A 16,671-nucleotide genomic window follows, 5' to 3' on the forward strand; every position below is an offset into this window, starting at 1 on the left:
ATACTCCTAAAGTAGAAAAAGAGTTGAAGAGTTTCAAGTTCTCACAATCTCAAGGTAACAAGTGATTGTCCTTTGGTTGAAATTGCAAAGTCATATACCCCTTTTTCATCTCTTCCCCAAAAATTGGGTTCACACTCAAGTTCATATCACCTTCAGTCAACTTCATTGGATTAGTTAGCACTTTTAACTTCAATGCCAAAATCCCAAAGACTAAGATGTAAGATTGCAAGCGGGGAAGCTAGAAGCCCAAGGAGGAAAAAAAAAAGGATACAATGAAGTGAACAATATATGGGCAACCTACAACCAAGAATATCTTAATAAGATCCCAGGAGATGCAAGAATTTTGTTACTTGGACTCTTCGTATTCATTTTGGGCCAAAAGTATTGAAAATTTTCAAAAAAAAAAAAAAAAAAAAAAAAAAAAAAAAAAAACAAGTCCAACACTTAGACCCCTTCCCATGCTGAACATGGGTACCCGAGTCTCTCTGTAACATAGATTATGACTACAAGACCCAAGATTTCATCTCTGGTGGTCGGAGATACATTTGCTGCCTTAACTATCTTCTATCTGAGCTTTATGCTCCCGCAAACCTAATTTGTTCATGTCATCTCTAACGCCCTATATCCAATTCAACTTTTGGCCCCCTCGACTTCTTATGAAATCCCCCATTACTACAACTTTCCACTATCCTTAATGGCAGTATTTTTTTTAGGGAGGGGGAGGTTGGATAGGGAACGGCCTCCCTCATCGCCTAGAAAAATTTTCAAATATATAAACCATTTCAGCTATTAAAAACATTGTACTGAAGTCTTAGCCACAATCTTTAAGCCCACACACCATCCTAAATAAAGCCGATCAAAAATGTTCTTTTTACTTTCTAATGTCCTCCCTTGTGCGGCTTAGACTACATTTTTTTTCTAGTCGTGGATAAATTACCAATATGCAAACCAGCCAAGCAGGGTATACTACTACAGCTAGAATATTGCATTGTGTTTACTATTTACCTAAACCTACTAACAAATTGTTCTGTCCCTTCTTAATACCTCGTGTGAAGTTTTTTCTCTGATTCTGGAAATTGCAAATTTGTAACTGATCAAAGCCAATTCAAGTATGCAACGCATCATCAGGGTTCAGAAGTACATCTTTCGTCCTTCTCCTTTCTCTGAAGTTTTATCTTTCTTGTATTGGTATCCTTTTTTTTTCTTTTCTAGTTTATAGATACTCCATTAGAGTATATTATTAAATATTATCTAATATCCTAATAAGATTGGCAATTTAGAATTACAGTATAATAACAATTATTGAAAAATAATGCAATTACAATATATTGATGTTGAATTTTTCATAATAAACATTACATATGTTGATGTACATATAAGATCTGTCATTTATTTTTGTTAATTGATTGGGCCTTTTGGATAAAAAGTTTCAAGTTCAGCCACTAACTATCCTAACCACTACATAATCTGATCAACGTTTCGCATGCCCCAACTGCGACAAAAGGTTCTCTCGTATCCAATCCTCAATATCTACAACTCCAACAACCCTCTTACATATCTACGTTACGAATTCCAACTCTTAATGTGTTCCCATAAATCAATATCAACAAACACTCTCTGCTACCCCCCCCCCCCCCCCCACCATCATCCTAATATGATACTTCTTAAATGTCCAATACTCTTGACACATTAAAAAAACGTACTTTATATTAATGTTTTGCAGGATTTTGCTTTTACCCATTGAGGTACGCCACATAAAATTATAATTGCCTCTCTACATTCAAGCCATCCTGTAATATATGATTCACATATTGATCAATATCGCCATTACAGGGTAACATTGCCTTAGGTACTTAAAACAGTAACTCATAGACAAAATTCAAATCCTTTCCATCTAGTGTTAGTACTTAGTACAGCCTCTTTGACTCCTCCTTTCTAGATTGCACTTTATGTACTCTGTTTTCCTCTGCCTCAAGCTAAACAGTAAAGATTCTAATGTTTGCATATATTTTTCTGATTTAGCATCAACCCGTTCTTCAGCTTACTCCACCAATATAATATCATCCACAAATAGCACACATCATGGTATCTCATCCTTGATAGTCATGTTATTTTATCTATCACTGCTGCAAAGAACACACGAGACTTCATGCAAATCTCATCCCTGATGTAATCCTATCATAATACAAAAGGTCTCCTCCACACGCCTTGACATTTTTTTTCACGTAATCATACATGACCTTAACTAAGGCCATATATTTACATGGTATACCCCATTTTACACCAAAGCACATCTCTGAAACCTTATCATAAACCGTCTCTACATATATAAAATAAAATATGGATTCTTCTTCCTCGCCGTTTATTATTTTACCATTTAACTCACAAGAGAATGGCCTCTGTAGTAGAAGACAACTTTTCGAGGTAAATCATGAGTAGCGGACAATAGATGAAAGTAATAACATAAACATTACGGCTTTAGGAAATCAAGATTGCACACGGAAAGATGATATGAAGGAAAAATGCTTACTCCAGTTGAGGAAAACGGGTTATGCAAATTTGCACAAATCATTGACGGCATGAAGGTATAGAGACTAAGACGTCACAATGTCATTATACAATAACAAGTCCCTTTGGTCAAACAGACCTTTCTTACGTTCGCTTTTGGCAAAAGTGAATGAGTCACACTGCTAAAAACAACAATGAATTGTAAGCATACTTACTGAGAGTTTTCTTGCATTCTTGCAGAAACCTTTTATTGTCGTCTTGGAAATGACTTTTGGATCTCTACCAATTTTTTTCAGGAGACTTTGCACATGCTTCTCCATAGCAAGAAAATCAGCTTCAGCCTTAGCCTGATATACCTTTTGGAGATTCACATAGTGCCTAACAAGAAAAGTTAGCTACACAAATTTGTCACTAAACTAATTGACAGAACATCTTGCTTTAGAGTTCCACTACTAACTCTGTTGAAGATGTCATATCTGGAATTGATCCTTCAAGTGGAACTTCACCAGCACCTTCATGAGCAACAAATTCCTGCAGCATTAAAGTAGACAGAAGAGGTTAAAAGACCATCGTCACCAGGTCCTGAAATAGAGCAAAAAGAAGGAGATAGGAAAAAAAGACGGAAGAATGTAAAAAATATACTCAAGTCTGAAGAGAACCCAATGAAATTGAACCTTAAACCATGGTGTCAAAACAAGGCCGCATCATATCGTATCGCCCGTGTCGTAAAGATTTTCAAATTTACCAAACCGATATTACCCGCATCGTAAAGGTGTAAAAAAACCGCATTTTAGGCGGGTTTTAGGGATGTTTCATGGTTTAAGCCGATATTTAGCGGTACGACAACCGCACCATCACCATTCCCACATCACCGTGACCGTCATCGTGACCGTAACCGAAACCGTATTTTCAAACTATGGCTTAAACAATAAAATATCAAGTACAGATTTATGTCGGGAGATTTCCTAGCCTATAATATCAATATTTAATTATTCATAGAACAAAAAATGGCAAGCAATTTTACTGGGTAAAATAAATGTACACTCCAAAATATCTATACTCAGCCCTTATCCCAGAACATATGATCCTCTGTTAATGAGAAGAGCATAACCTGGTTTACCTTTTCTCCAATCCAAAATCTGGAGTATTTGACTCTTTGTCCCTCAGAATAATTCATAACTTGAAGAGTCAGGATCCAGAACATCGCGGCTAGAAAATTTTCAACTAAAGAACTCAGTTCATACAGTGATACTAGAACAGCATGTGCCAACTAGCCGATTCTTATCAGGTTACAACATCTAGAGACAGAGAGAAGCAATGATGGATCTCAGGCTTCTCATGTTTGTTTGTATAACATTTTCAACTTACAAGACTTAAGTGCAGTGGTTATGGGAACAGAAGAGTATGGCATCCTCGGACAAAAACACTCTATTCATCAGTATTTTTTGTGGGCACCATGCGGCAAGGGCACTCATAATACCACTCCAACAATGCAATTCAATAGTTTTCCAGGTTCTGGAAAACAAAGTATAACATAATGTTTTTTGAGTTGCAGTACATACAGGAAGGGCAATTGTATCCACTTATGTACAATCTAGTGTTCTAAATGAATATCAAGAATAAATGTATTAAAAGAGTAGAACATGAAACTGTAAACCCAAACAATAGAAATCCTCAAACAAAGTAACAAATTAAGGCATTCTCTATTGATCTCCCGTCTGTGTCCTTACTACTTTTCTGCATCATTCTCTGACTCAGAAATGGACGGAGGGTAATAAACAAGAATCCCTCAACATCAAATTCCTAAAAAGAGCGATCAAGTGTCCTACAATTAAAATCCTCTTGAAGCATGCTCAAGGTTAGACCAATTGTGCAAAAAATGAAGGGTGTTGGCGATATTTAAGCAACAACAGAAAATTCCTACTAACATCAGTAACTGCACTCTTCCCAGTCAGTGATCAGGGATTTTAATAACCATTTCTTCACAGCTAGCATTTTCTCATAACATCTTAGCTTGTTTACACGCTTTTCCATCACTAATTTCATCGCCTAGTGAGTAGTGTTGGATCAAAGAAGTATGCTCCAAACTCAGGCTCCCAAAGTATTGTTATTTTAATTTATGTTCAACTACCTCATGAGTACTAACTACTGACATATGGTTCTATTAATCTCAATCGGAAAAAAAAAGCAATATTCTTCAAACTTGAAACATTGACTTTACCTTTGAAAATAACATATAACACATGTCACACATAGTCCCAACTCATATTCACAAATTAGCTTAAATGAACTAAACATATAAATAATGCAAAGCAACCAGTGACACAAACAGCCAAACACTATTTCCTTAAACTAATCAATTATATCAAAGCAAAGTGCGACAAGTTGGGAGGAGAGAACGAAGGAGAGCGAGAAGCATCATGGAAAAAGCCATCAGCTCACGCCGTTGTCAATTAGCTGAGGTCTGGCAGCTCTAGTGCCATCATCCGATTTACCCCCAAAGAGCTCTGGGGAAATCAGCTCAGTATGTTCGCAATTTTCTTTCTTTTTTCTTTTGTCAGTCTTGCTTCCAGAGGGGTACACGCATATGCGACTCTAAAAGCCATTTCTTAGGACATCCCCTGATTTTCCCCCACTGACCCCTGTTGATGCTTGTCATCCCTCATTTTCTAGAAAGTCAATGGAGACGTGACCAAGCAGTCCTGAGTATCCCCATACCCGGACGACTCAGAATTTCAGATGCAGGAAATGCCTGAGGATTTTCTGTCCCCCTGCTTCATAGGTTTTAATGCTAGTGGCTAGCCAGTGTTCATGACCCTTTTAGTAGTCACGATGTGCAAATTTATGGTCGCACAAGCAGCTCAGCTGCATGAAGTTCTAAATATGCTATAAGGAAAGGTAAGGTGTGAAATTCGACAGTAAAGAAAGGAAGTAAAAGTATGCAACAGAGGGGCAGTAACATCATAGTTGAAGGATATGATAAATTAGCAACACTTCTCTGTAAAATCTGAAGACAGTCTGCTGTGTGTCACTTCACTAGCAAGATTGCTCAGGGTGGCATAAATCGTAAGCCTTTTTATAGAAAACAAAAAGGGTTACATTTCTTCAAAGACTTGCACCCATTGCTCATACTTCGACTTGCATTTACTAGGCAACTTCAGGATGATGCTTTCCTTCATTAATGCATACATGTTATAAATATTTCCTCATCTTAATTATCATAAAAGTTAGGTGGTTTGTGTTAATCCACCTACTTTGCCACAAAAAACTTTCAGAGGGACTTAAATTGGAAATAGAAGGTAATAGCCTAAAGCCTATGTTACCTGGACTCGGCTAGGAGTGTCGGATATAGGTACGGATCCGAGTGTCGGGTAAGACAATTCCAAAAAATCAGGACACGGGGACTCTGTCCGAAATGTGGACACGGGTACGGGTACGCGAAAATAATATTTTATAATATAAAATTTAATAATTAATTTATATTTTATAATTGTCTATTTATAATATATTAATTTAATAGAACAATTTAGCCGTAGGCTAAGATGAAAAAACAATGTTTTAAGAAAAGAAAGTAGAGCAGAAGGAGGAATGGAGAGAAGGAAAATAAAAAAGAAAATAGAAGAGAAAAGGGACAAAGTTACGTGGAGTTGTGAAAAAAAGAAAAAGAAAAAGAAAAGATGAAAAATGAAGAGATAGAAGTACAGAACACACGAAAAGAGAGAGAAGAAGAGAAGGAAGAGAAGTGAAGACTGAAGAGACAACTTACCGGCGAGTTCGAAGTTCCGGCGGCGAGTTTGAAGCTCCGATCATCGAGTCAAGGTGAGTTATCGCCTTTTCCTCTTCTCCTCTTCTTCTTTTCTTCTCTTCTCCTCTTCGAACTCTAGGGTTTGAGAATCTAGGGTTTAGAGCCGCCGTGTCCGAGTGAACTTTGCCGGATCCGACACGTATTTCGTACCGGTGTCGGTGTCGTGTCGTACCGACACCGGTATATGGCAAAATTTGCCGAGTCCGGGTAACAGAGCCTAAAGCTATGACTACTAGCAAGTGGCATCAAGCAAAGATCACGCTTAGGAGACGTATCAAATCCAAAATTTTCCAGACATCAAGGTGAATCCCAGAAACAGGTCCTCATTAATGAGGATGACTTTCTGGAACAAAATTAATAGCTAAAAGTTAATCAAATTGGACATGAAATTTGAAATATAATATAGGGGCAATTAGCTAGATAGATGTAAAAAAACGCAGCCATAAAAACAACAGTGAGATTTGGGTATAAAAAACGCTTCCAACAACATCTAAACCTAGTGGTTTATCACATGACACTTGATCTACACCTTTTTGTTTCTTTTTCTGTCTGCTTTTTTTCTCTTTTTTAGGGGGTTTCTTCTCTGTTAAATGTTAAAATACGGATAGCTTCACAGCTTTAATATCTAGTGTGAAACTGTCGTGTTTTTACAGAAAAAAGAAGCCCAAAAACTGTTTCAATAAGATTGATATGCATATCACAGTCCCACAAAAAGGGTAAGCATCCAATAGACAGAAAGCTCGAGATAATTCATTTCCACAAAATATCTTCCAAAAAGCCAAAAAGAAACAATAAACAGTCATCTAAATTTTTTTAAAAGGTAGGAATATAAATAACATTAATTAAGGTGTTCATCACACGTCCCAAAAAGTTCAGTGTGATAAAAAAAATAGGTTTAGATGTCGTCGGAAGCATTTTGTTATACCCATATGGCAAAGGGTTGCACTTTTATATATCTATTTAGCTGATTGGCATATAGAATAATATCCTAGCTCATAGTATATTCGAAAGATGCATCATTACTAAGAAAATATTTATCACAGAAGTAACTCAACAAATTACAAACCTTTAAGGCGGCCACCATAACCCAAAAATCAGGTGAATTGGAATCTATTTCAGCAGAATTATCTTCCATTATTCGCTGCAGATATGGACCTAGAAGTTGAAGAAAAAAGCTCATTAAGAAATTTAAACCAGTCAAAAAAAAAAAGTTAACCCGAAACTCAGATGCAAGCAAGATGTTTCTGAAAAAATCATTTGATGGCAGACTAGTCAACTAGCTCTAATGGTAAATTCCTGAGGGAGTAGCATGGTGGTACTCTTTAAAATTGAATCTCATCTGCACCGACGCGCAACGCGAAGGCGCGCACATCTCGTAGGCAAGGCACACTTTTTATTTTTATTATTATTTAGCTTTTGTGGTACTAAGTTTTCAATAGACGAGTCCCATTTCAATGTAAAATAAATATACTTGTAAAAAAAAGGTAAAATAAATATACCTAAAAGAGAAAATTAATATAAATGTGAAAAGTGACATTTCTATTAAAAAAAGGAAAAACGTTGCACATAAAGGACAACAGTACTGCAATCAGGTCAAGGGAGTGGGTACCCTCCCATTTTACTTCAATAATACACCATTCAACATAAAAAGAAGAGGAAAAAAAATGTTGATTTCAAAGCTAAAGATTGAAGAATAGAAGTCTGTGATAGAAGCTTAAGAAGAATGAGCAGAACAAGAAATCATCATAGAAGAAGAGAAGAGAGAAGAGAGAAGAGAGAAGATCGAAGAAGAGAAGATAGGAAATCGAAGAAGAGAAGATCGAAGATATTCGAAGAAAGAGAAAGAGGACGTACCTGACTGTTGCCTGTCCGCCGCCGGTCGCCGGAGATATGGTGTCGGGGATGATAGTGGCTGGCTCACCGGGCATCCTCTGTCACCTCCGGCGAGTTGGCGGCCATCAATTGCAACCTATTCATGAGTTTGGGTTTTCTCCCAAATTAGGGATTTTTTATTAGGGTTTGAATCAACAAAATTTACTACAATTAACAAGGGGTTTTTGCTCGAAATTGGTAAATACAAACCAGGGTAAGTCTAAATTTGAAATTTTTTGGGATTTTTTCAACTTTTAGCTCAAATCCACTCTCTCACCCTCTCTTCCGCGCCTTTTCACTAAAAGCGGCAAGGCGGTGCGCCTTGCACCTCTGTCAAAGGCGGCAAAAAGCGTGCGCCTCCTGTGCACACACGCGCACCACATATCTTGCATTCTAAATCATGGTCAGTTAATCTGTTAGCACTAGGGGTGATAATGAGCTCGACCTGTTCGCAAACAGTTCGAGCTCGACTCGGTCAAAGCTCGACTCGTGGTGGCTCGGCTCGTATTCCAGCTCGGCTGGAAACCTTAACAAGCCAAGCCGAACAAACTTAAGCTCGTCTCCAAAAGCTCGTGAACGGGCTCGAATATTTTGATTATAAAATTTATTAATAACAAATTAAACATTATTCATTAAAAATATAATATTTTAATACTTCAATTTGAAACCAATATCAATATTAAATTAAGGTAATTGGGTTCTACTAGTTAGGGATTATAAAGAATTTGTATTGGAGTTTTGTGCTTATTGGCTTAGGGTACAATGAATCTTTTGAGTTAATAGAATTAAGGGGGTGTTTGGTTTAGATAGGGGAAAAGGAAAGGGTATAAGAAAGACAAACAAGGAGAATGGAAAGGAAAACCCTTTGTTAAAAAGGTTGTTTGGAATAAAAAAAAACTCCTCTTCAACTTCTCACCATTCCTCCACCATGTTCTCCCTCCCTCTCTCTCCAAGAACCACCTCCACCTCACGTTACCCCCTTCCCTCGCCGCTGCCAGCTCACTGATGTCGATAACCACCGTCCACCACCACATCGAAATTACCGCCCCCATCACCACTCCCAAGTAATTGTCGCCCCCCTTCTTTCTCTTCTTCTCTACCACCATTGAAGGAGAAATTTGAGATTTTAAAGGTCAAATTCGACCATTAAAACTTCAGATCTGAAGTTCTCATGGCCGAATTTGACCTTTGAAGCCATAATTATTGATAAGAAGAAGTATTCATCCATTCTTACTCTTGAATTTTTTCTTTCAAGTTAGGCTTATGGGTTTTCAAGTGTTAGGTGGATTTTGGGGCGGTTGTGTGGTTTGGGTGGAAGTGGTGATGGGTTAATGGATGCATGTGGTGGATTTTCTTTCCGGTGGTTTGTGTTGGCAATTGCTTACGGCGGCAACGTGGTGGTTAAGGTAGCGGAGACGGTAGTGGCAGGGATGGTGGGTCGATGGTTGGTGTGGTGGTGACGGTGGCTAGAATGGTGGGTCGGTGGTTGGGGCGGTGGTACAGGGGTGGTGGTTGGTGGTCAACCATAGGTCAAGGTGACCATGGAGTAGAGAAGGGAAAGGGTAAGTGAAACCTTAGGGGGGATGGGTAATGGAACTAGAGGACTTTGGGGTAATGAGGAGGGTAAAGGGAATGATTAAAACGTGTTAACAAACAACAAGCAAGGGAATCAACTTATTTAATTCTCTTACCCTTTCCTAAAAACCCCAAACCAAACGCCCCCTAAGTTATGAGTTCTCATCATTTGATATCTTCTAAACTGTTTTATGCGTTGAACTCATTTTGCAATAAACCAAAGTTTTGCACTTTCAAATTTCGAGGACGAAATTCATTAAGGCTGATAGAGCGTAATAGCAGAGTATTCAAGCAGTCTTAATTTAAAAACTAAATATACCACTTTAGTCCAACTGAGTTACTAATATAATTCTTTTGTGTGGAAACAATTTGAGAAAACATGAAATTATTTAAGATATGATGTTATCTACCTTTCTAGTATATAATAAGCTAGTACTCCCTATGTCCCAAAAATGTTGCTACATTTTGACCGTTGCCACTATTCACTTGATAACTTTGACTGTCTTTTAGTTGATATACATAAAAAAAACAGTCATGTTGGATCTTATTTGATTCGTCCCAATATGTATTTTCCAAATATATAATTTATATCTTTTTTTCATATATGTAACATATTAGTGTTTGAAGTTACATCTCGTAAACTGTGAAAAAGAGAATGTAGCAACATTTTTGGGACAGAGGGAGTAATAAGTTAAATTAGGTGTTAGAAGAAATCTTATTCTCTCTCTCTTTCATCCCACACTTCTCGTGTCTTCATAAAATCATGCCAAGTATAACTCCAATATTGAGTTGTAATTTGTAAATGTTTAAAACTTAAGCACTCAAAATGAGAAGTAGAAATCATTAATTCATTCTTGATTATTCTTTTATATCACCTAATATAAGTTTGTAGAAGAAGCTAGAAAATTCCAATTGAACTTCAAACATAACTCTCTCCCCCGTACAACCCTCCACAATCAATTCTCCTCCTTCCTACATCGCATTTTTCCCTCCTCGCATGGCCGGCGACAATGTCGGTGATTCACTGTCGGCGCTCATCCACTGGCGTCCTTAATTCAAGTAATATTGCAGTGCATTGAATTTTGTCGTTTCTGCTCTGCTTCTTTGTCCTAGTTAACGGTGGTTTTTGATGCCGTGTTCGCCGCCGCCGGCAGAAGACCACCGCATCCCCCCCCCCCCTCATGTTGTTTAGATATTGTTGGTCCTTGATTCCACTTCCAATTTTAGTTACATATTTGAAGGTATGAGATTAATCCTGTTTCCTCTAGAATTTCAAAAAGCTCCAATTTTGTATGTGTTACAGATGGTATAGGTGATAGGTCAACATATAAATCAATATTTAATTAAAAAATAAAATTTAAAAAAAAAGAGAGTTAAAGTATGTATAGTGCGTTCTTCCATTGAAATACTCTTTAAGACCCCACATCAAAAAATTGGAGAAGGGATAGTAGGATAGAGTTCATATTGAAGGTAACACTTGCATTAGTAACTATTGTGTATCCCACATCAACAAACCATTAAAAGGAAATCTCGTCAGGTTTTTATTTAAGCAGCAAACGGGTCTTCCTCAAATCCAACGTTTAGGCTCTGAAGACGGGCTCTTAGCAAAATTCTGTCTTTTTTATATTGAACTTTGTACACATTGGAATAATTGAAAAATTAAAACCGATTGAGCCGAGCCCTAGAGTCGAGTTCGAGGCATACTTTTTTGGACGAGCTCGAGCCGAGCTCTCGAATTTCAAGCTCGACAGGCCCACGAGCCGAGCTAAGGGGTGTTCTATCTCGGTTCGTGTGATAAGCAGCCCTAGTTAGCACTATGAGATACTAGATTCAAATGCATGCAATGCGTGCTTTAAGTTATAAAAAGATGTACAATAATAATAGTATAATAGTATTGCAAACTATGTTTTAATAAATAAAGGGTATTTAAGGTATTTTAAGTGGACACCAAACTCCACTTGCCTTATATAATAGAGATATGGTTCTTACAAAGCTTCGGCCTTTAACTTTCTGCCGCCAAAGTCTTACTCCAAGTTCTCAATCTTTCCTTTTTGTGATTTCACATGCCATAACAAGAATGGTACCACACTTTGGGATTTTGCAATAACTATAAGACCATAGGTCAACGGTTTTGTCGCCTCTTTGTACTCTACCAAACCGACAGCCGAAAAATCCTTTCGACATCGTGTCATTATACATAATCTTTCTAGTGATCAACCGCCCTATACAGTTGAGTAGAATAGGAAATAGGAGAACCATCACTATAGCTATAGCAGCTCTAGCCCTTGACTAAAAACCAAGAAAAAGACTAAAAAATGCCTTTTAGCTCTTGTTCGAGTTCTTCCTTGATGACCGGAAGGGGATATTGAAGTATACTCGTAGAATTTCGAGTTGGAACTAACGTATAGTCTCGGTCATCAAGCTATGTGGTTTAATCCTAGCTATAGGTCCTTCATCCGTTAGTTGGTATTCCGTTAGCAGTTCACCAAGTGAACGGGTTCAGTAGGGCTCCTTCACGGAGTTATTGAGGCGATTGAACGAAGGAAAAGTCTCTCCCACTGACTGACGAAACCTAAAATGTGTGTGTGTGTGCGCGTGTGTGTTTTTCTAGAGTCAAGGGCGGGTGAGAAGGGGTCTAGAGTTACACCATAAAGAAGTTAGGTAGTTACATTAGAGTCGGAACATGATTCTAATATATCTTTTAAGGGTATGATATTCTTGAAGGTTACACAACACTTCTCACCAACGATCAAAAACTCGTCTGTTCTATAACGGATTTCAGACCCAGTGTTCCAAGAAACTCCGTTATAACGCCGGGAGTTGGAATTCACACCAAACTCGCCGCAACGCTGTTCCGTAATGGTAGAACGCCGTTGTGTAACGGGTTTTATATAAGAACGCCTGTTATTTCTGGAAAAAAAAAAGATAAAGGAAGACGAAGTGAAAGAGAAAAGAGGCTAATGATCATTAAATCTAACTTAAACTGAATCGTTAAATCTCAATTTCGATCAAAATCCCTCTAATTAATTTCTTTGAAATACTTCTTTTAAACCCTAAATTAGATCCCACTTTCATAGAAACCCTAATATGCGTGACATTGAGGGATGCAATTGACGGCCACTACATCGTCCGCAAGGGAGAATATGCCGGCAAGAGATGTCCCGTCAGCTGTGGCACCATGCACCATATCTGCCTGTGAGAATTTCTCAGGTAAGTTTGCTTCTCCCACTCATATATAGTTCTTTTCTCCTTCTCTCTCTTCTTTTTTTTACTTTTTCTTTTTCTGATTTATTACTCCATATGCCGTACTATTTGGTCAAACTGAAGACAGACTGTCTATGGTTATCACGTGCATGAGTTCCCTTTTTTTTTTATAAAAACTTTTTTTTCACAATAATTTCTTTTACAACTCTACTTTTCTAAAACCTTTCTTTTCTCCTCCATCTATTCAACGCTTGTCCATTTTCCCAGATCTTTTAAATTGGTTTTTCTGTAAAACAAAGGTTTTTTTTAAAAGAAAGGATTATCCACTTTACTTATCGATTAATGAGCCTTGTAGTGAATAACAAAACTACAAACAGCAAATAAATAAATAAAATGAATATAAAATATATTTGTAAATATCCTAAATAGTGTATTTATAATACTATTAGACACAACATAAAGAAAAAACATAAAACAAAATTAAATGGCCACTTATGTGATTTTTTCCAAAAAATTCATGACGCGATGGCTGCAAAACCGTTCTATTTGGCCGTTACGGGCCTTTCCTGCGAAAGCACGATAGCAATTTTCCAAAGGTTCTCTATGCTTTGCCCAAAAATTCCCTAAAACTGAAGTGAAACACAGCTAACATACAGTAGAGCACAACTCCTAAAGGCCTAAAACCCACAACAAAACTTGCCATGAACAAGGGCAAAACTAGAGAAAATGATTCTTTGTATACCCACCCAAAAGCACACAACACAAACACCCAATAAAAAAAAGCCCCATGAGCCCTCCTTTGAATAGAATCTTCAGATAAAAGAGCACACTGAAGACAGATCACATAAATTAGGCATTTCAGATCAATCAACAACTTACAACTGACCCCAATATTCTGGATATCTGACAATAATGTCCCCAAAAAGCCCCTGCAATAACATTCCCCCAAAAGCCCTGTAGCGCGAGCTAAATAAAACACCCCAGCAAATCAACTGATCTCATGCTGTCACATATAAGCGTTATTTCTCTCCAACAAGATACACCAAATAGCTTGAAAAACATATATCAGAATAAGGTATTTCATTGTCCACTACCGATAGAAACACGTTCCCTGTAAAAGCTCCATAGTGATACTCCATTGAGAGAATATATAACTCATCACTGACTAGGACTTGCAATACTCCCAAAGCTCAGTTAAATATGCAACGAAGAAACAATATACATCAGGAGTATTTACTTCTAATAATGCAACATTTTGACCATTCACAAATGATAATGCAGCCTTTTGATTATTCCTGAATAATGCAATCTTTATACCCCATTTTCTTTGAGTAGAATAAAGCCGGATAAAACCTATAAAAGAGGTAAACTTGAACACTTGACGGTGAACAATTGGTGAAAAGGTTGCATGTAAAGGTTGCTTAGAACCTATGAAAAGAATAGAAATTACCAATATTTTTTAAGTAAAATTTCATTTTATCTTACTCGAAGAAAATTGGGTATAAAAATTGAATTATTCAGAATTAATCAAAAGGTTGCATTATTATTTGCAAAAGGCCAAAAGGTTACATGATTAGAAGCAATTATTCCCATACATTAATCTCACTATCAGCCTCCTATCATTTCTTATCAAGACAAGGAGAGCAGCAGAGAAGAGCCAAAATGCTTAACAGATTTATCTAGCTTTGTGACATCCAAACTTGATTTGGCTTTAGAGTGTAACACTTCTAACTATACTAGACTACTAACAGCTTTAGAGTGTAACACCATTAGAGTTCTAATAACATTAGAATTCTAATAAGTTTAGACTTCTCCCAAGATTAGACTTCTGTCATGATAAGACTTCTAATCTTACAAGACTTCTATTTCTACTAAAATTCTAATAGAAATAGAATCCTATTGTAACAAGAACTCTACTACAACTCCAAGAACAAGCCAAATCAACCAAGAATCGATCAAGAACATGAACACATGCTCCCTTGCGCGTCATTCCCCCCTTCTTAGAAAAGATTCGCCCACGAATTTGAAGTTAGAGAAGAATACTGGAAAATAGCCAAAGCAATCAGTTCTCATGCATGTCTACTCCTAAAAACCAACGCTTGCTTAGAGTAACTTTGTAATGGAACAACAACCAAAGTTCCAAGTTAAACCTTAGGGATTATCTCTGCATCATAAGAAATATCAAAGATTTGATCTTGATTGTTGGAACAAATTAAGTCTCAACCTTTACTTCATCTATCAACAATGAAAACCGAATCTAAAATTACTTCCTCTATGTTGCGAGGAACATCCTTAAGATAATTAAGCTTGTCATAAAAAGACCGAGTTGAATTATACAGTAAATCCCACTTTCGTAGTAGACGTAGGGATAACTCCTCAAGATTCTCATCAATTGTTAACTCATCATAAGAATAGAAACAATAATGGTTGATCTAATATAAGGCAGAAACTGTCGAGAAATCTTCATCGAAAGTTCAAAAGTCAAAAACCAACCAAAACTACTTGAAATCTTGTGAAATTTTGTGAGTACGTCAATCTATAGGTTACACTCGATCAATGTCTCACTCACAATTACCCAGCCTATCATTCGCAGTTTTAGTTCTCCCGAAATGGGTCAGAATAGTTCGGAGTAATCCTGTTACTTCTCACAACATGTACAGGGGTTACTACAATGGATAGCTAGAGGTAGAAAGCCTGAATTTCAGAGCAGGTGCTGCTGCTGTTAGAGCCATGGTCTATCATATATGGTGGACTAGAAATGATGTATATTGGAACCAAAAAGTTTCAGCTGTCGTTTGTAATATAGTCTATAGAATCCAAAATAATGTAATAGATAGGATTTATGGTTTCAGCATGTCCCCGTCCACTACACAAATTTTGAAGGCCAACGGACTTCTCAAGTGCCCTGACGCTCCGATACAAACATGCTGCTGTCATACCAATTTGATGTGGATTCGCCCAGGGATTCGTGTTTGTTTAAGTTCTAATGCTTAAGTTTGAAATTATGACGATATGAAATATGGATAGAAAACTGCTATCGAATCTAGCTTCAAGAGGGTTCACCTTGCAAGTCTCAACTTCAAGAAGCACAAAAATCATGTTGTCGTGGTATGGAATCACTTAATTCTCACCCATAGCTGCAATTTCATAAACTCAATAATTGATTTTTTTTACTACGAATAACTAGCCTTTAAATATGCTTTACAAACCTAAACTTCATTAGAATAGAACTTTGATAACTAATCCTATATAAATAATACTAATCCTCATTTATTTAAGATTCTTAAAGTGCTTAAAACAAGAAAAAACCTATTGTAGATATAATACTAAAAACTTGTAAGCAAAAGACTTCTAAGTATACTAGACTCTAAACACTTTAACGCCATTAGAGTTCTAATAACATCAGACTTATAATAAGGTTAGAATTCTACCAAGGTTAGACTTCTACCATGATTAGAGTTCTGTCATGATAAGACTTCTAATCTTACCAGACTTCTACTTCTTCTAACCTTCTAATAGTACTAGAATTCTAATACAAATGGAATCCTATTGTAACAAGAACAGAAGAACTCTACTAGTTTTCCAAGAACAAGCCAAATCAACCAACTATCGATCAAGAACATGAACCCATGCTCGCTTACGCATCAAATTGTGTCTTCCCTAATTCCCTTCTACCCAATTCAAATTGAAGTAGATTTCTCATCAAC

General features: G+C 37.0%; 1 protein-coding gene across 2 annotated transcripts in view; it reads right to left on the reverse strand.

Moving 5' to 3' along the window:
- The window catches only part of LOC104901361 (NEDD8-activating enzyme E1 regulatory subunit AXR1), a 31,206-nt gene that overhangs the window by 3,829 nt on the left and 10,706 nt on the right, over positions 1 to 16,671 (reverse strand). For both annotated transcript variants that reach the window (XM_048634211.2, XM_010688925.4), the window contains 3 exons: positions 7,380 to 7,468; positions 2,966 to 3,039; positions 2,724 to 2,886 (listed from right to left, as the gene is read on the reverse strand). In XM_048634211.2, coding sequence (XP_048490168.1) covers positions 2,724 to 2,886; positions 2,966 to 3,039; positions 7,380 to 7,468 — 326 coding nt within the window. The remainder of the gene's footprint in view (positions 1 to 2,723; positions 2,887 to 2,965; positions 3,040 to 7,379; positions 7,469 to 16,671) is intronic.

Source organism: Beta vulgaris, chromosome 8 (assembly GCF_026745355.1).
Source record: "Beta vulgaris subsp. vulgaris cultivar EL10 chromosome 8, EL10.2, whole genome shotgun sequence".
NCBI lineage: Eukaryota > Viridiplantae > Streptophyta > Magnoliopsida > Caryophyllales > Amaranthaceae > Beta > Beta vulgaris.